Source organism: Takifugu rubripes, chromosome 1 (genome assembly GCF_901000725.2).
Source record: "Takifugu rubripes chromosome 1, fTakRub1.2, whole genome shotgun sequence".
Taxonomy (NCBI): Eukaryota; Metazoa; Chordata; class Actinopteri; order Tetraodontiformes; family Tetraodontidae; genus Takifugu; species Takifugu rubripes.
In genome coordinates, this window is record NC_042285.1 from 11,196,125 (window position 1) to 11,219,567 (window position 23,443).

General features: G+C 44.9%; 1 protein-coding gene across 1 annotated transcript in view; it reads right to left on the reverse strand.

Annotated features, from left to right (window-relative positions):
- Window positions 1-23,443, reverse strand: part of raraa (retinoic acid receptor, alpha a) — a 96,221-nt gene that overhangs the window by 34,337 nt on the left and 38,441 nt on the right. The window contains exon 2 of the mRNA XM_029826335.1: window positions 20,980-21,765. Within this exon, the coding sequence (XP_029682195.1) occupies window positions 20,980-21,133 (154 nt within the window). The 5' untranslated portion in view covers window positions 21,134-21,765. The remainder of the gene's footprint in view (window positions 1-20,979; window positions 21,766-23,443) is intronic.

Consider the following 23,443-nt stretch of genomic DNA (forward strand, 5'->3'; position numbering starts at 1 on the left):
GACAAGTCCATCATTTTGAAAATCAAAGGGAAATTGCTATGGATGTGACCCTGGAGGAAGGATATCTCAATATCACTCATCCAGAACTTGGAATGGCCCCCATTAGCTGTCAGAAACAGGCAGATCTTTAATTACAAAAGGATGGACATGCTGCTAATTCAATTAAAAACACAAGGGGGATACAGAAAAAAGCACCAGGAGGAAAAGAAAGGACACACAGATGAGAAAAGAGACTGAAAGAAAGATTTGGAAGATTAGAGATTAAAGAGGATGTACGATGGGGATAACCAAATCAATGAGCCATGTTAAAAGGGTTCGAGTGGTGTGTTGTACAAAGACTCTCCCAAGAGGGGAAGTGGTGTTTGTCAGCAGCAAAGACCAGGGTTTTTTAGTTTCCCCACTTCATGATGAAAGTGAATGCTGCATTAGCCGTAAACAGGTATGCAATCACTTGGAAATTGCAAGAGCAAACAAGTTCCCTATTCTTGTATGTCTTTCTATCAAGATTTAAGAGAGGAAGCAGAGGATGAAATACTGAGAGAAAATGGCATCGTCTTCATTAGTAACTATGGTGAGCAGGTTGGACCGGCATTATTTAATCAGAGACTCATATTCATACACTGAAAAAATGATCGAAATATTAATAAAAACAATAACAAAGTCTTCTTTTAGTCATATGATTACATGATTGTGTATGGGGTTTTTCCATTGCTTTGCGTCCCAATGCCATGCTGATCTGAATGTATTATCAGAGGAGGTGAGGGAGGTGGGCTGATCCAGGGTACCTTGTGACCTCAACTCTGACCCGGCACTTCAGGACACTGGGTTATGGGAACAGTAACTGCATGGTTTAAAAAACCACAGAACTGTGCGAGGGGGGTGCGAGAGTGCAATAATCTCAGCCTACATCTTTCATAAAAGTGATGACTCTCTGCTGCACGCCTGTTACATCCTGCTTTCTGTGTCTTTAGTGTGTGCATGTGTGTTTGTGCTCCTGCCGTGCAACTGTCGACCTGGTTCAGATGTTAATGATACATCTGAAATCCCCTGCTCAGCCAGCAAGTTGTGAGCCGGGGACAACAAAGACCCACAGGAGAGCAACAGACTGCCATGGCTCAGATCATGACAAATGCCCCTGCGATCGTCATTCTGTGGCCCCTGTTACCCCAGCCTTTTAGATGAGAGGTGGGGGGAGCCCGGGGGTTGGGGATCTTTCCATTCTAACCAGGGGGTGGGGAGCAGGAGGAGGGGGGGGGGGGGGGGGGGGTTAATGGAATGGATGACTGCCACATTAAAAGAGAACAGTGCAATGAGGGTGTGGGAGGAGGTGTCGCAAGCATTTCAAAAGGCTGGGGTGCAGGGAATGGTTTCTTCACTTTCTCTGCCATCCTTCACCCTCTGGCATTGTTCACCAGCAGGAGTGCAAGAGTGAGTGTGTGTGAGTGTGTGTGTTATTTTACATGCACCTGCTCAATTTAGCAAAATCTCTGTGTCAAAAGTCAAAGTCATGACATTAAGCTTGAGGACTTAAACTGGCTCTACATGGAAACATCCACATGATATTCTCACAGTCACATTAGAAACAGGTGACCAGCTCTCCAGAGATGTTAGAAAGCTCAAACACCAATGCTAATTGGCTGCTGAGTTCTTGGTTTATGCTACAACTAATGCTAAACTAAGCTTTGAGCTGCCTCTAGTCTCTGACCTGTCTAACTTCTGAAAACATTTACACCGTGACCACAGGTGCCACAAAGACATCAAATGCCCAATTTTAATGACGCCCCCCCCAATTTTTTGTCCAGAAATTGCAAAACAGCACAGAAACCATTTGGAGTGATGTAAATAAAGCTCAGCAGTCGCTATGGCTACCCAAACCATCTGTTCCTTGAGCCCATGGAGATGGGATGTGACTCAATAGTAAGAGAGTGATTCGTTCAAAAGGCTCAGATGGGCAGATCATTAGCCGGCCACATGTTACTATTCACTGTGTGATACCAGGAAGGGAGGGGGTTGATGCAAGCAAAAGAAGCCTGATAATATTTAACTAGTGGAGATCTATCATCAGTATGGTCACCCCGCCCCAGCATCATCCGTCCTCATGTTAGCCCCGTCCATTGTCATTAAGGCTCCAGCTCTCTTTCACTCCTCTTTCTTTTGGAGCCATTGTTCCACCTTGTATGTCGCGTCTGAACATTATTTTTCTCACTGAGTGCTGAAAAGAGGTGACAACGGCCAGAAAAATAATGTTATTGTGTCAAAACTAACAAAAACATCAGCCCCCTGGAAAAAAGTCTGCATGTATTCACAGGAGCAAACTCCAGGCTCCAGCATGGATTCATCACCACATCCCTCTCCCTTGTGCACATAGACCATGACCCTGGTTTCTGCTGACTCTTTGAATAAAGAAAAGAAGTCATTTATTTCTGACTCATCTTCAGTGCAATACCTTTTAAAAGCCCTCTTTATTACGTACTAAACTATGGCTGCACCTCACTGACGACCCGATGGAGCCGGGTTCCGTTGCTTTCTTCCATGGCTCTGCTATACTCTCCCTCTTTCTTCTCTCCGCTGCCCCTGCAGCCGCTCCTGTCGCTCCATCAATGCTGAAAAATGACGGCTAAACCTCAACGTTACTGTAAGAACCTGTCGGCATGTGTGTCTGTGCATCAAGACTTAAACAACATCCCTTTACGATTTTCAACGTATTTACCACAGACTGCGCGTTACACACGTTAGGAAACTCCGTTTGTACGATGAGTTCTCAACTAGCTGCACACAATTTTTCACTATTTGCCTAATGTCCACATCTCCACCCAACTTATTGTGTTCGCAGAGAATAAACAAGGGTTGATGCATATTTACGTAAGCACACAAGTAAGCGTCACTGAGTCTAGACCCAAAGACCAGGGGAGCGATCAGCGTGTTTGTTCAAGTCTGTGTGTTTGTGTGAGATGATCTAGATGCAACCGTGCAAAGAATGCTACTATCCTAGTTGCCTTACATCCCAGTTCCAAGCATTTCCAGAGCATCCTGGTCCACACCAGCTCATATAGATTAAGCCTTGAATGTCTTGTTTAATTTTTACATTTTTTTAAACCTGAAAAAGACTAACTCGATCACCAGAAGCTAGTCATTTAATGCTATGATCCTGATCTGGCAGCAGTATGCATTTTCTCTGACCAGCTGTAATCTAAACGTAAAGGATGTATGGTGCCAGCTGTTAATGCAGCAGCCCTCTGGCTGTTTGACACAAGAGGACAGAAGGTTACCGTCTCCACATTACAGCAATTAGAAGTGCTTTAGTTGCTGGCTTAGTAAAAGGCGTAATGGGGTTTAATGGTTGTGAGATTAAAGAATCTGCTGCTAAGCCTTGTGGGTGTGTGTTGTGAGTTAAATTCGACCAAATATCTGATGAGCTGCACCCTCTCCCTCCTCAAATCCATCACTCCCCTGCTGACTACTAAGCCAGATTTGTGTGTGACTTTTTTTATAAAAGAGAACATTTTAGCAGAAAGTCCTAAGACAGGCATGGGGAATATCCCCGAAAAGAGACATTTGACAACCCTCTATTGATTTCAACATTTCCTTCCTTTCAATGCATTTCTCTGTGTAGCAAAATGGCTCTTAAGAATGTGTCACGCCACCATTGCATGTGTGTGTGTGTGTCTGTGTGTGGGAATAGGGAACCGGAAAGAATGTAAACAATGGGATGATTCAAATCATGAGGTCATGATGACAAGTATTATGAAAATAATTTGGTCAGATCCAAATAGGAAACAACAGTTGATATTGAAAATAACAACAAGCGTCAGCAGTGACACTCGTACAACTACGAAAAACAGCAGAGAAGATGGAGAACTGCCACAAAAAAATAATATAAAGTTGTGTCAGTTTGCTGATAAGGGCCAATTAATGGGCCAAAATGGTGACGCACATAGCTGATGGCTGGCTGTCTGAGGGTTGATAAGAGATGATAGTTCATGTCATAGCGATGAGTGGTGAATGTCAGACGTGGTGTTTCGATAAACCGCTGGATTGCATCAGTTGATTAGTTAATCACATCACAACAGATCATGGGAATGGAAATGAAGTGTGCGTGTAAGGCCATTTAGAGAGATGATAATGTAACTGTCTTTGCAGCCAATCACATTTTTGTTTCATCTGATCTGTTAACTGGCATCTCAATGCGAATGTCTGCTGCAAAGATGTGGAGGATCCACTCATCACCGTGGTTTAAAAGAGCCCGGCTCTGAGACACATTACAAGCAGACATTTGCCTCTCACGCAGGCACAGTTTAAAAAAAAAAAAAAGCATTCTGTCAGTGGTGGGAGTCTCTGTTGATCTCAATTTCTATGGAGCTGCTTTGCTGTGTCGAGGACCTGCTGGAAAGTAAGCCAGACAGGCAGAACATGGCTGTTACTGGTATTACACCTGAGGAAACATGTGAATCATTCATGAAGGGCAGGGAGCGACTGTTAAAAGACACGTGTCACAAGATACCATCCATCCATCCCTCCATCCATCCATCCATCCATCCATCCATCCATCCATCCATCCATCCATCCATCCATCCATTCACTCAACTGATCCCCATTGACTCTCTGCCCCCCGCTTTGGTGTGATCATATAAAGTATAATGGATCTACTGTCATTCACCTGCCTCAAAATTTTATAGAACTCTGTGTGCTGCTGAAAATGCCTAATGGATTCCAAACAGTAATAATAGACTGCATGTGGAGAAATAATATGAACACTTTGTCCTTTTTCTTCTGTGTACAAGCAATAAAAAGTTAGGCCCGTCAGCCTGTACAAACAACACGCCCTTTCTTTTTCTCACAGACACGCACATAGGAAACACACACCAAGGCCCTGCAGGTTTGATGTTGCAGGATTTACTGCACAGGCACCTCTGGGTACAACAGACAAACCAAGGCACTTAGGTGGAGGGCTTTGGCCTGAACTCAGAGACATTCGTAATTTGTATCCGATGTGCGTCTCTGACCGGGCCACACCCGCCGCCTAGTCGCACACAAATGGGCAACGGGTGCATACGTCCAGCTGCGCATGCACAGAGGTTGTAACCGTGAGCTGCATTAGCTCCAACCTTAGCAACAAACAAGCTAATTGAATGGAGAATCAACACCAAAGCCCCCACCCCCACCCCCAAATAATCCAAATAATTCAAACGTGTTTTCCGTGGAACTCATTTTAGTAAGTTGTGAGCTGCAGCCAGACAGTAAAGGCAAATAAGGCGCTTTGTTAGGCCGCAGACTGCCACTGACGCACATAAAGACAAAACCCCACCATCAGCAACATGCGGGCGCAAGATCATTCTAGCAAGCAGACAACAATGGACGCCATCCTCTTTCCCCCCCGTACAAAAATCCAGTTGCCTGGCAAAAATAGCTGAGTGAGACACATCACCCTGGATATTCCTGTTGTCCTGCAGCGGGGCAGCATAATATGGCTGATGGGACAACAATGGTGGGGCAGTAAAGGAGCTTAGACTGCTTCGTCTCAACCGCTTGGCTGCGTTATTTCTATATTCGTTGTTACTATACAGCAGTTGAGTGATGTCATGAATCAGTTTTTCCAAACATCACATTAGCTTTCCCTAGTTTCGTCTCCCGGCTCACCCTTTCAGCCGTGACACGTGATTCATGCACAAGATGACTACAGGCTTCCTCAGGATGAGCTGCTGTATGGAGGGCAGGTTACTTGGATAATATCCATGTTCAGGATCAGAATGAAACGGCAAACAAGCCAGTGAGCGTGATGCTTTAAAACAAGCAATTAAACATTAGAAACTCTAATAAATGCAAACTACAACAAAAAGATATAATATATGTTTTTCTTTTGGTTGAACTGTCATAGCACGGAGGATGTCATGGCTTCATAATAACTTATTAGGAACACTTAATGCTCCTGGAGTCCATATTCATGCCTGCAAACTGAGTCAAACATTCAGGCAGCAGCATCAGGTTCAAATATTTCACTCTAAGAACAGATCAGAGTGGAGGAAGTGAGAGAAGATGTGACCTTAATTTGAATTAAGCTCAAATCTGATATGCTGAAATGACTAACCTACAAAACTAAATCTTGTTTTGTAAAAATAATTGTTGCTTTAGCAGGATCCTTTACCCTAAACGGACCTTAAGACTTGACCATGAAAACAGACGGCAAGATTCATCTCTGACGTCTTCTGTAGGTATCTGAGAAATTCTACTTCACTCCCCCCCCCCCCCCCCCCCCCCCCCCCCTCCCCCACCCCCGACCTCTCATCTTCTCTGGGAGCTCATCCTACCAAAGCAGGACCATTTCCTGCCCTGCAACACATCTTCTCTCCACTGTGGCTCACTTCCTGTCCAGCTCCTGGGGGAGATGTGCAACTCTATAATCAAGTGAAATGCTTTGCTGTCTGCCAGCACAGTAACCTGGTCACACAGACCTGCTCCGCTTCCTGTCTCACAGAGCACCTGGTTTGTGGGGCGGCCAGGGAGTGCAACTTCTCATACTGTCTCCTTTGGCTCTCACTGCGACTGCATTGTTTACAGAGTAATAAACAGGCATGGCTGTAGTGGGCAGTCATAAACACTTCAGATCCTCCATATATATATATTGTATTTTGCTAAAATAAAATCCTTTTAACGCAAATTAGGATTTCAGAAGTACGTTCACAACTCCCTGAACGGACAATGAAAGCATTGTTTAATGAATGCGGTTGGAGCTCCAAACCACCCCAAGACGATAGTCAAGTTTTGTAGTTGTAGTGAAATTTAAATGCAGCCTATTTCTTTCCGTACCTTGTCCACATTCCTCCTGTCCATCTGTCCCGTTATCCCCCCTCCAGCCCATCTGTCTGGCATTCCCTTCCCTTATCATAAATACCTCTCCTCCTCCTGTCCATTCTGTTTCTGGCTTGCTTTAGGGACTTTAAGCGTGTTTTATTTTTGTAATTTACATCTGCCCTGACAGCCTTTGGTGCCCCTTTACCCTCTCGCCTTACAACCCTGGGTTTTACTGCAGCCAGACTGTCGTAAAAGCAGCCGCTCTTTGTAAGGAGTGAGGGACGGAGAGGGGAGGAAGAAGTCTGAGGTGCTGTCCAGAGAGAGCTGATTGTAAAAACAACACACCGCAGTTCAATAACAATTAGCTGTCTGGGGCTAGCTGTGCGTGAGCGTGCATGTGCTCACTATCACCTGCGTTTGTTTGTGCGTTCTTTTGAAAGAGGCAATTCCACAATTGGTTTACTGACTAAACAAGCTTGAGAATAACCAGGGATCAAGCGTTAATCCATTTGCCATAATGTGCTTGTTTTGTACTTAGCTAGCTAGCCATAAGGGACAAAGGTCAAATGCAGTTGTAATAAGAGATGGTATAGTGTGTCCCCTTGCCTCAAAGGGAAAAGGGCAAAAAAATGAAATAAAATGCAGAAATATGAAGTCACTTGTCGTTGTCATTTTCAACTTGGCTTCAAGGTTGTTTGCCTCAGTTCTTCTCCATCAACATCATAAAGACTAGAACATGAGTAGATTTCCATTTTTAGGTGAAGCACCTCTTCAAGACTGAATGGTGCAACGTTAGAGCTGCTGCGGTGTGGATTGCTTCCATTGTGTTCGTGAAGCATCAGTGGAAAGGCCCATTAGCCAAACACAAAGATGTTCAAATTAAACAACTTCTGTGTCTCTCATATGCCTGGAAAAAACCCAACATAAGACATCAAAAGGAATCGATGCAAATAACACTGACTCAGAGAGAAAGCGGAGACCAGAGAAATGGGTAGAGAACAGAGGCAAAGCATGAAAGACTGAGGCAAAATAGGTAATGAGGGGAAAAGATCAGGGAAATGTTGTATCAAACTGGGTGAATACACACAGATAAAGAAGAGCAGTGTGACAGCAAATGGCATGCCAAAAAATGAAAGCACCACCATGAACTTTAGTATGGATGAATGTTGCTGGCAGCAGAAATATGCTCTACGGTTAACAAGGTCACAGACTTAGCAACACCGCAGTGAAATGCTCGCTCTATTACTCACACTGTAATCTATGAACAGGCAGAAGCACACGTGCAGACCCACACGAAAGCACGCAAAACCGTCTGCACGCATGCACAGGAATAACAACAGGCTTCAAGCTTGCGCAGTGGCAAACTATGACCTCCAGTGGCTGCAGCAATGAGTACAGAGTAGAGACAGAGAAGGGGGGGTTGTCTTTTGTCCAGCCAAGCTCTCCTCTCCCTCCCTGCACACACACACCACAGTAGAGCTGGCATGCGAACAGTTAGCATGCCTTACTGAAGCATGCACCTTTGATTCTTTGGTATTTGTTTCCGTCTCGTCTTCAAAGATGACTCTGACAGAATTATAGGAGTTATGGCAATAAAACATGCGGCAGAAATGGGAAGAGCTGGGAAGGAGGGTGACACGAGCACATGTACATCTGTTAGAGCCGGAGAATCAAAGCGCAGAGGCCGGCAGCACTGCAAAGACATAATTAGTGAACATAAACATGCATCATATGTCATCCAATCACGCCATCTGCTCTAATTTAAAGCCATGGGGACCTTTTTTTTTCTTTTCTTTTTTTTTTACAGTAGTCTGGCATGAAGAAGAAACCAATTAACAATGTTGACTTTATCTTGTCACATCCACTTGGATATTTCAGGTTTTGGACTTTGTGTGAGGCTTTGAACTGTAATGCTGATGTTTCTTCACAATGTTCAGCCAACTGAGATGTCTGACGTCTCAAAAAGCAAATGTAAGAACTCAAAACAGCAAAATATATGGATCGCTGCATGTTAGTTATAGGCACCGTATTTCCATACATTGCATCTTGTGCCTCTGTTGTTAAGAGTAAAGACTCAAGGCTTTGACAAAACATCAGAGTCAATATTGTCCTTACAGTAAATTCTGATGTTCCCTGTATCATGAGTGCGTCAGCGGTGAAGACCCTGCAGACTGTGGGCCTTAATTCAGCGGTGCTCCGCAGCCTGATTTGCCTGTAAATCAAAGCGCAATGGGCCACCATTGTCAGAGGCTATTGTTGTCTGGCAACACAATCAAAAATGATTTGCAGTGACTCAGAGGTAATGTTGTGATGCTGGGAATGAGGAAAAAACAGCAGCACTGGATCAGAGACAGCCCAGCTGAAAATAGCATCAAGATGGGACATTTTCACTTATTTAGTGAGGTCATGATTTGCCTCCACCAAGCCAGGGGTGCTTTTTATGAATTCTTTCCACTCTTGTCCAAAGCACAGGGACACAGTATAGTTTAGCACCCATAAAATCTTAATCAAGGTTAATCTGAAGAACAACTCTACTGTCTGGTGTGGGTTGCAGGATCACACTCGATCCTTGCATCTTCTCAGTGAGACCCAGTGTGTTATTTTAATCAACTTTGCCTGCTGGCATTAATTATTCACCAGGTTGGTGAACTGGGATGGCCCTTAGGGTGAAAAGAAGGAGGGATGCAAGTTTAGCAGAGGGATAAAAAAAGGAAAGAAAAAAGGTACATCTTCTGGCCATGGTGCATGGTGTGTGTGCCTGTGTGTTTACATGCATGTTGAGTGCATGTGCAATCAACCAGTATGTGTGTGTGTGTGTGTGTGTGTGTGTGGGGGGGGGGGGTATCAATGAGGCTGTGAAATTGCATGGGAGGAGGTGAGAAATACAACGAACACAGTGCCCATGTGTGTTTTACCAAACATAGGCCAGGATGCCAGTTCATTTCAGACAATTCCACAGGATTCCAGTCTCTTGCTGGGTTCCCTCGGAGTGTGTATCACTGTACCATAACACACACCTAGTGTGTGTGTGGCAGATCTCCTCTTGTGCCTAGAGGAGATCTGAACCTGCATTACTGTCTCCTTACTGGGGAGGTAAAAAGCAGTTCTGATATGACTGAGCTTGCACGTGTCAATGAGCTCAGGAGTGTTTATTTCTGTTCTGTGTGCACGTGTGTGTGTGTGTGTGTGTGTGTGTGTGTGGGTGCGCACACGCTCCTGCACCAGAAATAGAAGGAGGACCGGAGTCCCCCCTTCCCCCCACACTGATGCTCTCAGTGGGCTGACACAGAAAGCTTGTTTGAGGACATTAAATGTTCATACAAATGAATGCTGGGGAGGGGGAGGACAGGGGAAACGAGAGGAAGACGATGAGAGTCTAAATAAGGAAGAAGAAACTGCATTCTGAGAGAGGGGGGAATCCCTCATGGGAAGGAGGGAAGGAAGGATGCTGTGAGGGGGGAAAGAAAACTCTTTCCCTCCAGTCCACAGGAGGATAGCTGCAGATGCCAGAAAAGCCTGGCGTGGCACTAAATCAGACCAGTTGGATCGTCATGTGTTAATGACTCTGTTAACCTGCTTCTCCCTCCTTATTTCCCCTTCACTAAAAGCCTCTGCAGACGCTCCTCCGATCCAAATTTAATCCTCAATAGAGGGCAGAGAAATAGAAGATGGGCTGCAGATCACTCCTGGGAGGCTTTTATAAATAATTTCTGGCTTTGAGATCTCTGTCTTTCAAAAAGGACATGAAGTCCTACCCATTATTATCTGTTGTATATGAGTGTCTACGGGTGCACTGACAGTTACAAGCTTGCTGTACACAGAAACACCGCGAGTGGGATGGAAATCAAAGGTGCTGGTTCCACTTAGAACAAATCTGGTGACCAAACAGGATCAAGGAAACAATATGGCAAGCTGATAAGGAGCACGGTGGTCGCAGCTATAAAGCTCTCTGCGTTGTCACCATTTGACTTGTTTGACGCAAGCTAACTTGTCATTTGTTTGATCTGTGACTTAAAGGGTCGTCTGGGAAAATGTTCAGTCCTAACAAGCGGCGAGCGCGCATGCATCACCATCTATCTCAGAGCCAGACACAATCAATAGATTGATTCCGCTCAGTAGAAGAAAAGAGAAAGAAAATACATGACACATAATAAATACACAGAAAAACAAATATGCACCAGTTATCACAGCAGCGCACCATCTTTTAGTTCTAGTTTTTGACTGAACCTTTGGTGAATAAAAATGGGATGTAAACACGAGGGAGAACATGAGTCAAATCTCAGCACCGTGTCACCCTCGGCAGTTGATCAGTCAACAGAATTTATGTTTATTCCTCCGCTTTTGCTTTTTGCAAAGGAGCAAAAAATGTGCAGTTAGTTTCCAGTTGCCATAATCAATTCAACAAACAGCTCCAGCAGCACTGGTTTGTCCTGCAAATGTGTTCAAGATGTTCACAGTGTCATAATTTAGTGAGCATTTTCCAGAGGTGGCTCATGTCAGTTTGAACAATTCTGTATGCAAATGAAGTTTTGGATCACTCTGTTCCCCTGCTTTGTGCTTCCGCTCCCTCTCTGCCTCCAACCCCGCCGCCACCCTCCCCCACTCCCCCCTGCCTCTCTCGGTTGAGTGATAAACACTGTCTGTTGGCCATAAATCCAGGACAGAGCCCTGACAGGCGTCCCAATAAAGCGCTCCATTTTCTCCCTGTTTGGTGAGTTTGTCAGGGGCCTAAAGGAAGTGAGATAACATAGCTGGAGGAGGGAGGGAGAGAGGGAGGGAGGAGGGGGGTTGGGGGGGGCATGAGATACAATATTGCCAGGGCAGCATGCACGAGAGCGTGCATACATAGACATAGTGAGGCTATTCACAGAAATGACAAAAGACAAAGAGTGAGAGAGTGAAATTATAGTCATGTGCTGTTTTCATTTAAAGTCAGATGCATCCAGAAGGATCAAACTGCCGCTTGATCTAAAGATGCTCTCCATGTATCTTCAGACGGATCCGCTTGTGACGTACATGCGCGCCAAGTAAGGAGAAAAGACACGGATGATGGTGTGATCTCACTGCTCTGCTCCTGATTTGAAATGGATGAATCCCCTTCAGCCTCGTTCACCTTGCCTTCCTCTGAACCCCTCTCCTGTATTCTCCCTCCAAGATTTCACCCATCTATCTGTCTCACACACACTCCATCACGTCCGTAATACCCTCGAGCGATTGAAATTCTTCACAAACACTCAGCGCACGCACTCTGCGCCGCTTTTATCTCTGATTTTTGACTGATGGTCGTGAGGGAGGGCGACTGTAAACCAAAACACGCAGGCAACAACCTGTGCATTTTTTTTCTGGAGAAAAAGAGGAGAGCGAATAAGCCAAATCTTAAAAGCAAGAGAAAACAAGACTGAGCTATTCTCCTGCGAGAGGAATCACACCTGGCATCAATTCCAGTCTTGCCTGGTAGAGAAGGCCCCGGGAAGGACCGAAATAATGCCTGTCGGGTTCGTGGTTTCATTTTTCAATCAAATAAATCATGTCCTCTTAGAAAATAAGTTTTGTCTTTTAATGGCCGACCCTGCGTTTGAAGTGCCTCATGGGACAGCCAGCTTTGAAGTCAGCAGTGAGAAGAGAACATCCCTTCTGCGGATGTGTGTGTATCTGTGTGTGCGTTTTAGTTAGAGAGAGAGCGATCAGTCAAACATTCATTCCGGGGATATCTCAGTCCTGGAACACAGCACCAGAGCTATGACGAAAGTAACGTAGGGTGTTGGCTGAAAACGGGTGGCAGGAACCTGGGAACCAAAGTCAAATCTGCGGCTAAATGAGGAACCAAGCGCCGCCACTGAGCTGACAGCTCTTCTGGATCGTTCACCTTTCCATCCCCCAAAAATGACAAATGTCAGCTGATGTTCCTCCTGGTTTGAAGCGTGTTTATATGTGGCTGGGCTGCAACCACATGGCCCAAAAGAGTTGACTTTTAATGTGCCTCTCACACATGTGCAGAGGGAACACACACACGCGCCACAGAGGAAAACTACGTCAGCTTCTGGGCACACGGCAAAAGCCGGCGCACCGAATGCGTCGACAGACAGACGACTACCTTAATGATAAAGACTTAAAGTAGTCCCCCTTTAAAAGCTTTTCCCTCCGAACTCCTGCAGTAGTTTCCATGTGAACATCCAGTCCAAGCAAACTGGTTTTGACATAGAGGCTATTTTCAAAGGTTTGAGAGGCGCCATTTGCCAGAAGTTGTGTTCATAGCAGAAAATGCTGCAGAAAACCACTGTCCAGCTCCAGCTATTGATTAAACCTGTGAAAGGCCTCACTATGATTTTGCATTTTAAATCATCCTATACAGGCCTTGGATGTAACTCAGCTTGGATTGTTTTTATTTCCTCTCCCATTCCATAATATATTGCAAGTTTTCCCTCTAATTTCACCATCTTTCCAGCTGAGCTTATTATTCTACTGGCTGTCTCTGGCACATGTGAAGCAGACACGGAATCCTATGAAGAACTGATGGTGCAAACACAAGTTGATGCATTATTTAAGTTTCACCTTTTCATTTATGCAATAATCCCTGTGCATAGAAACGGGAAGACTGCTCTCATTCCATCCAAACATTAGCTGGTGGGAAAAAAAATAGGAGATGTGTGCTGTACAATCAGGAGTATCGTGTTCAGTGAAGCAGGACTTTATTTGACAAATATCTGGAACAAAGAGCTCACACACAAATATAAAATACGCGGACGGGTCTTTGACTCTCACATTTCTCACACGGCCACAAGAATCTCAGTTAGAATCATATTTAAATCAACATTGTTCCCAAAGTCAAACCAGCTCACCCTCACCGTGCACGCAGCCCCAACATCAGCTCTAGTTGAGCGGTTAGAATGGATGGTGGAGTCTCTCGGTGGACGGATGGATGGTTTCTATTTGGTCTCTCATGTGTTTGGGATAGAGGGCGCGCAAACAAAGACAGAGGTGGGACACGGACAGAAATACTGCAGCGGCAAGAAGCCTTGGAGACAGATAGTAAATGTGGCTCAAGTTCACCATGTTGAAAGGGGGTGGACACAACAAGACTGAGAAAGAAAGATTAAGGTGGTGAGAGTGAGAGTTTTGCCAAGTGCTTACAGGAAATAGTTCTGTTTGATGAGTAAATATTGAATCAGCAAAATCCCATCTCTGACCTCTCCCTCTGTTTCCGCCTCCTGCTCTCTGTTAACAGTAAACACACGTATTTTACCTACATTCGGGGTTGTAAACACAAACACACGGACCAGCATGCGTCATTCCAGGTAGGCCAGGAACAGACACTGCAGGTATTCCAGGGAGTTCAGGTCACTGGTGAGGAGCCGCCGCCGAATCTTGGGGAAGGATCTGCCCGGGCATGAGGATACCTGCGGGGGCCCTTCACTCTAGCAGTCGTTCACTCGCTCCCTCTCTTGATCTTCCTCTCCCACTTCTTGACCCCCTCTTTATTTTAGTGTCTTTCATTTCTTTTTCTTTTTTTTAAAAAAGCCATTAGGTGGGTCTCTGGGTCAGAGAAGGAGGCCTTGGTGTTAACCCTGGCCCTCTCTTCCTCTCTGTGATCAGTCATTTATGCCTTTGAATTCTTTCTGGTGGCTTCATTCACTCACAGAGACACTTGACTCCACATGTGTTGGAGTCACAGTGCATATTCTGATGGAGATTAAAAAAAAAACCTTTGCTGGTAGAATTTGGACAAATGGCTGCCGTGTAATTTAGGCTGAGAGGAGCTCGGTGGTAACATCTGAGTTGAAAACACTTTGTTCCAGTCAAGTGCAGCCTTCATGTGTGTGTTTTGTGTCAGGCCAAAGACCAGTGATTTTATCTTGGCAGTCGCTGATGGGTCAGTTTGGCTACAGACAGTTTGGGTCCCAAACCTCCAACAGCGCAGTCCTTAATGTAAAACTGGGTTAAGTGCAGAGATTAAGTAAAACTTAATCCACGACAACTGAGGTTGCCACCTAAGTATGAGGTTAAAAGGTCCCTCTGTTAGGTGATATGCCACCATGACCCCTTCCAGGATTATGTTATTAGTCATGTGTTTGTTTATCTGTCTGAATTTAAGCAGGATTACTCTAAACTGACTGGGTGGATTCCGGCATCTCTTGGTGGGAGGGCATGAAAAAACCCGGGAAAGGATCATTAAATAAAGTAAATAGATGGTTTCCAGGAAATTTAAATAAAGGGGAGTGGAAGGCAAAAGTAAGGATGGGGGAATGGCTGCTATGACGGCAATGTTCCTAGAATCTACTTACATGTTGCACGACAGAGGCAAAATCTGGGGAATAATGAAGGAATAATGCACACCAGCTGTCACTGATCACAATGTGAGTGTGGGAAAATGAGGCTCATGCAGCATTATACTGAAAGGTGCATGAGCATGCCTGTGTGGGATAAATAGAAAAGATAGAGGCTCTCAGGTACCTCTTAACATTGATCACAGGGTAACTGCTGGACAGCTGTTCATTTACAATGAAAGGAAAGGAGAGACAGGCCATAAATAGAGGTCATACATGGAGGATGAAAATGAAAGCAAACTAGTGAAAACCAGATGACCAGAGACAAAACACAGGCAGACTGAAAAACACTGAAGCCTTCAAGTTCAGGTCAAACAAATAAAATCCTCACAGGTTATTAGGTGCTACTACTTTGCTAATGCTATTTTCGGCTAACCTCCAGATATCACTTCAAACTGATCACAAAATGGGCTCCTGACCCCTGAAAAACTCTAGCAGAAATAAACATTTAAGTTACCACAGCAGAATTACCTATGGATTATATAGAATGTAAGAAGCCAACATGTGTTCCTCATTGCAGCAAATTCAAGCAAAACACACACAATTCAACATTTATGTAAGTGAACTTTCATTTCAGTGTTGGTTGGGCTCTTGTCCGAATTTAAATTTCTCTCTCCCCCAAACTATTTATAGTTTATTAAAAACATGGTATTTTATTCCATATTTTGCACATAAGGAATGACCTTTCCTTTAACAATCTTTAATGAGCTCAGTTAAGTTCCTGGTTAAGTTTAGTCTTTAGTATTGATGTTTTTGCTTTTATAGTCAGAATGTCATGGAAGCTGTCAGCCACAGTTCCTGCACAAATGCAGTCTTCCCAGACAAATAAAAAACAAATTCTATTAAACATAAATGGCACCTCTCACATTGCTTTAAGATTATCCACTGCATCGCAAAAAGAGAAATATGATCCAGACATTAGAGTCTGGTATGTGCTAATGCTGTCACTTGTGCATTACCTTTCCCTCAGAGGAGCCCGAACGCTAATGCTAGCAGACAAGCTTGAGGTTAAGTGTGGCCAGGACGCACTCAAAGAGGTGCCAAGAGAAAGCTGGTGGCCCCATAAGCTCTGGCCCAACAGAGCTCTCTTAGCCCCTTGGCGCAACACAGCAAGCTATTGTGCCCGGCTGAAAAAGCGCATTAGCGTCTCAGAAAAGGGCTTTTCCTCTGCAACCCCTGGACAACAAGCAAAGCTCTGCTTGATAATTCAATCACTCTCCATGCTGTGCGGGGCAGACCTGCACAACCTCTCACAATCTTTCCTCCTCTCACTCCTTCCCTTCTCTGCACTCATCTCCTCCATTAGATAACTGCCCTATATTTTATAGATGCCATCATCCAGGCTGCTTATCAAAGGACAATAGAGGACTGATGCCTGTGAGAGAATCACTGGCATTTTAGTATCTTGCAATATGAGTTATGGCTGCGTAAAATGGGTGCTACAAAAAGGACACAGAGACATGTGTGAGTGTGAATGTGCATGTGTGTAGGGGGGATAGATGGAGACGAGAGACTGAAAAAAAGATAAGGAACAGGGGGGAAAAAGCAGTTTGTGTCATTTTGCCGCTGTCTTCGCGTCCTTGCAGGGACATTTGAAGGGTACAGAAATGGAACTCTTTGCACTGGCACATCAAAAAAAGATTTACATTAGAGCAGTGTTTACCGAACTGACTGGTGCATTGGAACTCCTCTTGTTTAGAGTGGGCATGCGTGCACCTGCAGTTGCCTCTTGGTTTGACTGTTTATGGGAGATAGTGTGTCCATGGAGCTCTAATAGAGCATCTGATACATTTGGTCTTTCTGTGAACACCACAAATGTGTGTCCGTGTGTGTAGTGTTCCCAAAATGGAGCCATCCATGGGATTATGGGTAGACAGCTCTTTGAAAAGAGGGGCCTTTATTTGCATAAGCAGCCATGGAAAGAAGACAACCTATAGAAAGGAAACCAAATGGAAAAGGAAGTGAGAGTGAGAGAGTGGGGGGGAATGAAAGAAAGGAAAGGAACATGTAATAGGATGGGGGGACCTAGAAGAGTGGACCGAACTTGCCAAACCCCTCTAGGATAAATCCTGTGACTGGGATCAAGTGTTCTGGGCAAGGGCTTGTCCCTTAGCCCCCTTAAAGTAAATGAAAAATAACAGGCTGTGTGTAAATGGGTGGCAGGGTAATGATAGCTCTGTCAAGTCTTAAAGTGGAAATGAGGAGGATGGGGGTGCGTAAGAGTGTAGAAGAGATAGAGGGATGGAGATGTGGAGACGATCGGGTATGATAAAGATGTATGGAGAGAAGATGAGTGGATGTCTAAAAGCTGAAAATCGACTGAGGCAGATATGCTGAAAGGCCAGATGGCGGAAGCAGAGGGTAGTGGGTTTTCTTACGGAATCCCCTTTTAGCTCAGCTTGCTGGTGTTTTGGCACACGTTGCTGGCAGGGAACACCGATGCCTCCAAACTCTTGGGAGTGTGACGGAGGCTCCCACTTCTGTCCCATCAGCAGAGCAGGTCTGCATCTCTTTCTCTTTAGCCTTCACTTGTAAAAACAAACAAAAAAAATGGCTCCATTTCTAATAAGCTCGACCGCACAATCTTATTATCTAGAGATTTCTTTGGGAAGGCAAGAACATGACATTGCTGCTCATTTTTCAGCCTCCTGGTGCTCTACAGTTAATTAACAAGGTCATTAAGCTGGGCTGAGTGAGTGTTGCGCTCCCATGCTGATTGTGTTTTACACACGATATTTAATAACCCTGTGTTCCTTCTGTCAGAGTATCGGTGCCTCTCAAATGGCTGCCCATTAATGACAGAAACCTCAGTGTCTAGCTTAAGTGGATAAACAGCTGCTTCCGGGTTTTAAAAAAATAACCTACTTAATTATCCGGACTGCCACCAAAAGGTTTATCGGCGTCATCGTGCTTGTTTCCTCCACGCTGGTGTCTGTGTTAAAAAAGTGAGAGCTTAGGAGCATGTGTGGGTTTTCGCCACCCATTGAGACCACTGACATTTCTTTTGATTTGTCCAGACCACCGGTGCAGAGAGGAACCACCTGTCTGTCAGGAACCCAGCACACAAACACAAACACAGCCTGACATTACCATATCCATATTTACTCATGTCCCCCCCACACACACACACACACACACGCCCGCAAAGGCAGCTTCCTTTTCAAAACTCGGCCCTGAAAATATATTCTCGGATGCTAGAAAAGCCTCCTAATAACTCAGAGGAGAAGTTGCTCTGGTGCGCCGGCTCTTCTATGAAAATGCTCCTGTAGTGAACCATTACAGTGGCGGCAGACGCAAGAGCACCCTGTGGGGAAAAGCCAATTAGTCCAGTGCAGCGGCAGCTACCATACTGGTTCCACTGGTGATCCCACATAACACTATGCTAATGGCGCAGGGTCAGAGCCGATGAGAGGGAGTGTAAAAGGCTTTGATAATGATGGGATCAATAGCCAGTGTGTTTTGAGCAGGGGATTTTTCCATATTCACAGAAACAAGGATCTGCCTAAAAACACGATCATTAGCGTGAATGTGTCTAATCAGCACGGTCTACATTTGGACTTTGTGCCATGTTAGACACGGTGGTAGTTTCAGGCCTGTGAGTCCCTTCAGACCCTGCTGATAACGTTCAGCTAACCTCATAAAGCTTCAGGCAGGGCTGTAATATCAATGGCTGAAACAGATCTGCTCTGGAGCGTAACACAACCTGATGGTCTTCAGATTATGCGATGTAAAGACATAACCCAGGAGGCTGGAGCTGCACAAAGATACCGAGAGTGTGTGCTTCAGACCCTGATTACTGCTTCTGCTCTGCTTGATCCAAATAATTGGTCTACTGTGGTTTGTTAGCGTAGGGAGAGGCTCGCACGGCTCTGAGGGCAGAGCGGAGGGAGAATGAGCGTGGACAGAGTTTGGAGGTTTCAGAAAACCAGATGTCATGTTCCGTCTTCAGGACTGTTTACTCAACATAATACTCTTCAGGAACTGCCAATAACACGGTTTTCATGGTTAATACCCCCACATGCATGTGATTAGACTAAACACAATCACATGCCTTTCCTTGCAATCCAAACATACCAACAGCAGGATTATGGACAAGACAAAATGAAATTAATGAAGTCAAAAATCCTTCAAACCATCATTCGAATCACGTCATCGTCACTAGCAACACGCTCACACTCACACACGGAAAACTGTCACGTGGATTAAGCCGGCGATGAAATCCGAATCCAACTCTCAGTTCTCTTGATCTGATGTTCAGTAAATCCCTCTCGTTCGAGCTCTGAACACAGTGGCTCTCTCCCCCTCCTCCTACGGCACTGGCACACTTTCTTTCTGCTCTCTCCCTCTTTCATCACCTCTGCGCTTTGAATGGGGCTGGTGAGGGCTTAACTGGCGTGTGTGTGAAAATATGAGAATAAAAGAGAAACAATGTGTTTGTGCAACCAGGAGGGACACGGAGAGCGCTGGGAGAGGGATGAAGAGGACGTGAGGGCAATGTGCTGGTGTGACAGTGTGGTCATGCTGCTGACTCTGTGTGTGTGTGTGTGTGTGTGTGTGTGAGTGTGGGTGTGTGTACGCGCGTGCGTGTATGTTTTCATCAGGAAACTGTGGTGTCCCTGGTTCTCCAATGTTTACAGACAGGAAATGTTTGTCCAAGGCAAAAGGGAAGGAACCTCACCGCCCAGCATGGCAAACACTGCGAGAGTAATCATACACACACGCACGCACGCACGCACACACACACACACACACACACACACACACGCAACAGTGTAAAAAGAGGAATCTGAAGACAGTAAGGGGTCTGGAATTGGGGAAGTGGGAGTGACTGGGCTGGGCACTAACTGTTCTTTACTTCCCTCCACGCCAGCTGCCAACGTAAACTCCAGATAGAAAGTCAATCCACTGACCTCAGCTGAACTTTGGTGACTCTGTCAGGTCCGTCCAGGGCCAAGCACAACAACTAATGTACTCATGGTGGATGTTCAGCACCATACATGTCTCTGGTTTTAGGCTCTGCCACAGTCACAGCCTTTTTGTAGATAAAGATTGTCATAGAGGTTTTATATTTTAAAGCCTACATGGACAGATTTATTCGACGTCGATGTTACTGTTATTAAAATTGATCTTCCTTTTTCAGACAGTTGTGTTGTTCCACACTGGTATGGAAATCAGACTAGTTTGTTTTCATCTTCAGTGCTATTCTTGGATTTGATTAAATCAAAGGAATTATCCTCATGAAGGCTTGAATAAGTAGGTTGGTAATTTTTGGAGATTTATTTAGCAGCATTGCTCATTTCTGGCTGTTCTTCTGCACTTCCTTGTCTTTTATACTGACATTTCAATTTGTGAGTGGGCTTGTAAATTTAGGACAATGCTGCAGGCAATGTATTTACTTATCTGTGTGTGTGTGTTTGTGTGTGTGCGTGTCCGTCTTCAAGTACAAATCTTCCAAACAGGATTAAGAGAAGGAGTCTCACACATGCAGTGTGCAGGCATACTTGGTAGAGGAGAGGTGTACAGGTGCAAACATGAAGAAAAATCGAACTTCCTGTTGTCTGTGTAGATTCTCAATCATCCAGGTCATTGTATCCAAGGTAGTTTTCTCTGTCAACTGGACTGGGTTTCTTCTCTTGAAGACGTTTCGCCTTCTATCCAGAAGGCTTCTTCAGTTCTTCTTCAGTTCTTCAGTTCAGGTCTTCAAGAGGAGAAACCCAGTCCAGTTGACATAGAAAACTACCTTGAACTTCCTGTTGCCACTTCCTGTCCCCCAACCATCATCCAGAGAAACCCAAACACAACACACTCATATGTTTGGAAATGTGAAGAGTGGCAGAGTGAACATTAGCTCTCTGAGGTTACTTACTGGCTGGTGAGGGGGTGCTATACCCGCTGATGGGAAGACCAGGCAGGGCTGGTGGTGACAAGCTCCCCAGCATGTGCGGGAAAAAGTACGAGTAGGTCGGCACGGGGAAGCCGTTGAGGTGGGGACCCGGTACTGGGTTGCCTTTGCCCGCCATGATGTCAGAAGTTGACCTTCAGTTACAAAACTGACGTTAAAGGGAAACCACCGTAAGAAGTCCTGTGAGTCCTTTTGGGATCCTGGGTGATTTAATCCTCCATTGAGCTGGCGTACAAGTAGATATTCCCCCAAAAAATAGCTTGTCTGAAAATGGCAGTATACTTTTGAGTGAACCTAAATGTCTGCTGCCATTGATGTCACCCAGATATAATCTGGTGGGTTTAGCAAATGTGTGCTTTGAGGGCTGTTACTGGGGAAACAAAGTTAAAAAGGGCGGAAGCATAAAAGGGGATTGCAGAACGTTTTATCCTTCCTTTCTCTGCTATTGTGAAATAAGCTGAAAGGCCTTATTTGCAAGAGGCGTTGGGGAGGCTGGCACTCTCACGGCCATTCCTTATCTTCGTGTCAAAAGGATGGTGCCGGTGGGGGGTAAGTGGCAGAAGAAGCAAGTCAGTTCAAGTACAGGTGACTTTGACGGCCACAGTCTGGAGCAGTGACGGGGGTGCTAGTGGTTATAAAGCATCCATGGGAGCTTCCTCTGTGAGGGCACTGTGATGGAATTCACAGATCACATGATGCCAAGACAAAGCTCTTCTCCCTGGACAGGCCTCCTCTTTACAACCCAAATGCCTATGAAAGAGAGAGAAAGAGAGGGAGATACATTTAGAGCTTCATAGACAAGGTAAAGAGATCGCTTTCCTTTAGGTGCTCAAGCACAACAGCTCTTTTCTTTTGACACTAATTAATGGCAATGTCTCATTTGAGATCGTACAAAAAACCGTCCCCCACACCGCTCTGCTTTAATCACCTACTGGACTGTTAAAGCTGCAAAGAGAGCAGTGGGTGCATGATGCCTCCTTGCAGCTTTGCAAGCTCATTCACGTGCTCATTAATAAAGGCAGGCAACAAAAACAATCACGAAGGGAGAAACACAAAGAAAAAGTTTGCTAATTAAAACAGTGGCAGAATCCTGAGGTGAGATCTGAGAAGTGGGACCACCAGAGAGTTCTGCCACTTTAAAGTATAGCGACAGGCATGTACTAACAGATCTGTATGCGCTACACAAAGCACCAGCCCTGACAACTCTGCACACCAGGGACACGATTAACATAAAACACAACAATAGTAGCACAATATAGACAACAACAGAGAGACGCTCTCTTCAAAACAACAGCAACAGTTATACCGTGCTGAGCCTTTTTGAAGCCATAAAGTAGATCTAAAGGTGTAAATGTACATTATTGCGACACAGGGTGAGGGTAAAGAGCAGAAGGAATGTGTCTTTGCTTGAACAGTGCTGCTCAGGAATGTGACACTTGCATGAATCCCAAAAGGGCATCATGGATGAACTCCAGCAAAGAAACAGGGGTCAAATTTGTGTGCCTGCTCCAACTTGAACGAGCCAGAACTGTAACATTTCAGTAAACAAGTGACCAATCCTCCTCTTTACGGTGATCCCCAGTCAGGGATCGTGGACTGAAGATCCGGCTATGCTTTTTCATTTTCGTTTCTTTTTACTGCTGCTAAATACAAAAGCATTGATGTTATCTACACAACAAACAGGCCAGTTAGAAACACAACTACTGGGACAGTGAGAGAAACCCAGGAGCTGAACCTCTGAGATGTGCACAGAAGCCCCAGTCAGATTGCTTCTTGCAATCATTTGCATGCATGTATGTATTATTTACAGTTCATCCATGCAGGGGCAACTTTGAATAATTCAGTTATGGCATAACTATGGCTGTGAAATGGATGATATGAAACCGAATAAACGGAGCATTAGATCGTTACTACATCTGCACGCCTGTATGCATATAGAAATAGATAAATGCAAATAGATAGATAGGGAAAAGAAAAAACAGGGGGCATGTTCAAACCCACACAGAGACATGCTCATACATCAAACCTACATACGTGTAGAAGTGAATATATGTATCAGAAAATCTGGCATACAGCAATAATTAAGAATTCAACACACTACCGAGTTTCCATATAAGGTTGCTACAACCCATGAGCAAAAAAAAAAGAAAGACAAGTAAACGCTCACAATTACATGTTATGCTTTGTCTCTGCGTATGCAGACATGACTCTCCAGCTCTGTTGCTGTGCCAGGGTACTCTTGACTCTTGTGCCTCTTGTTGTATGGAGTATGTGTAATATAGGACAACACATAAGGTCATTGATATGAGGATGAATAAAGGCAGAACTTTGGTGCATAATACTGGATGATTTCTTCATGCTGAGGTACTGAGATACTGTCACGGCTGAGAGGAAATAGAAGATGCAGGATTGCATTGTAAAGCTGAAG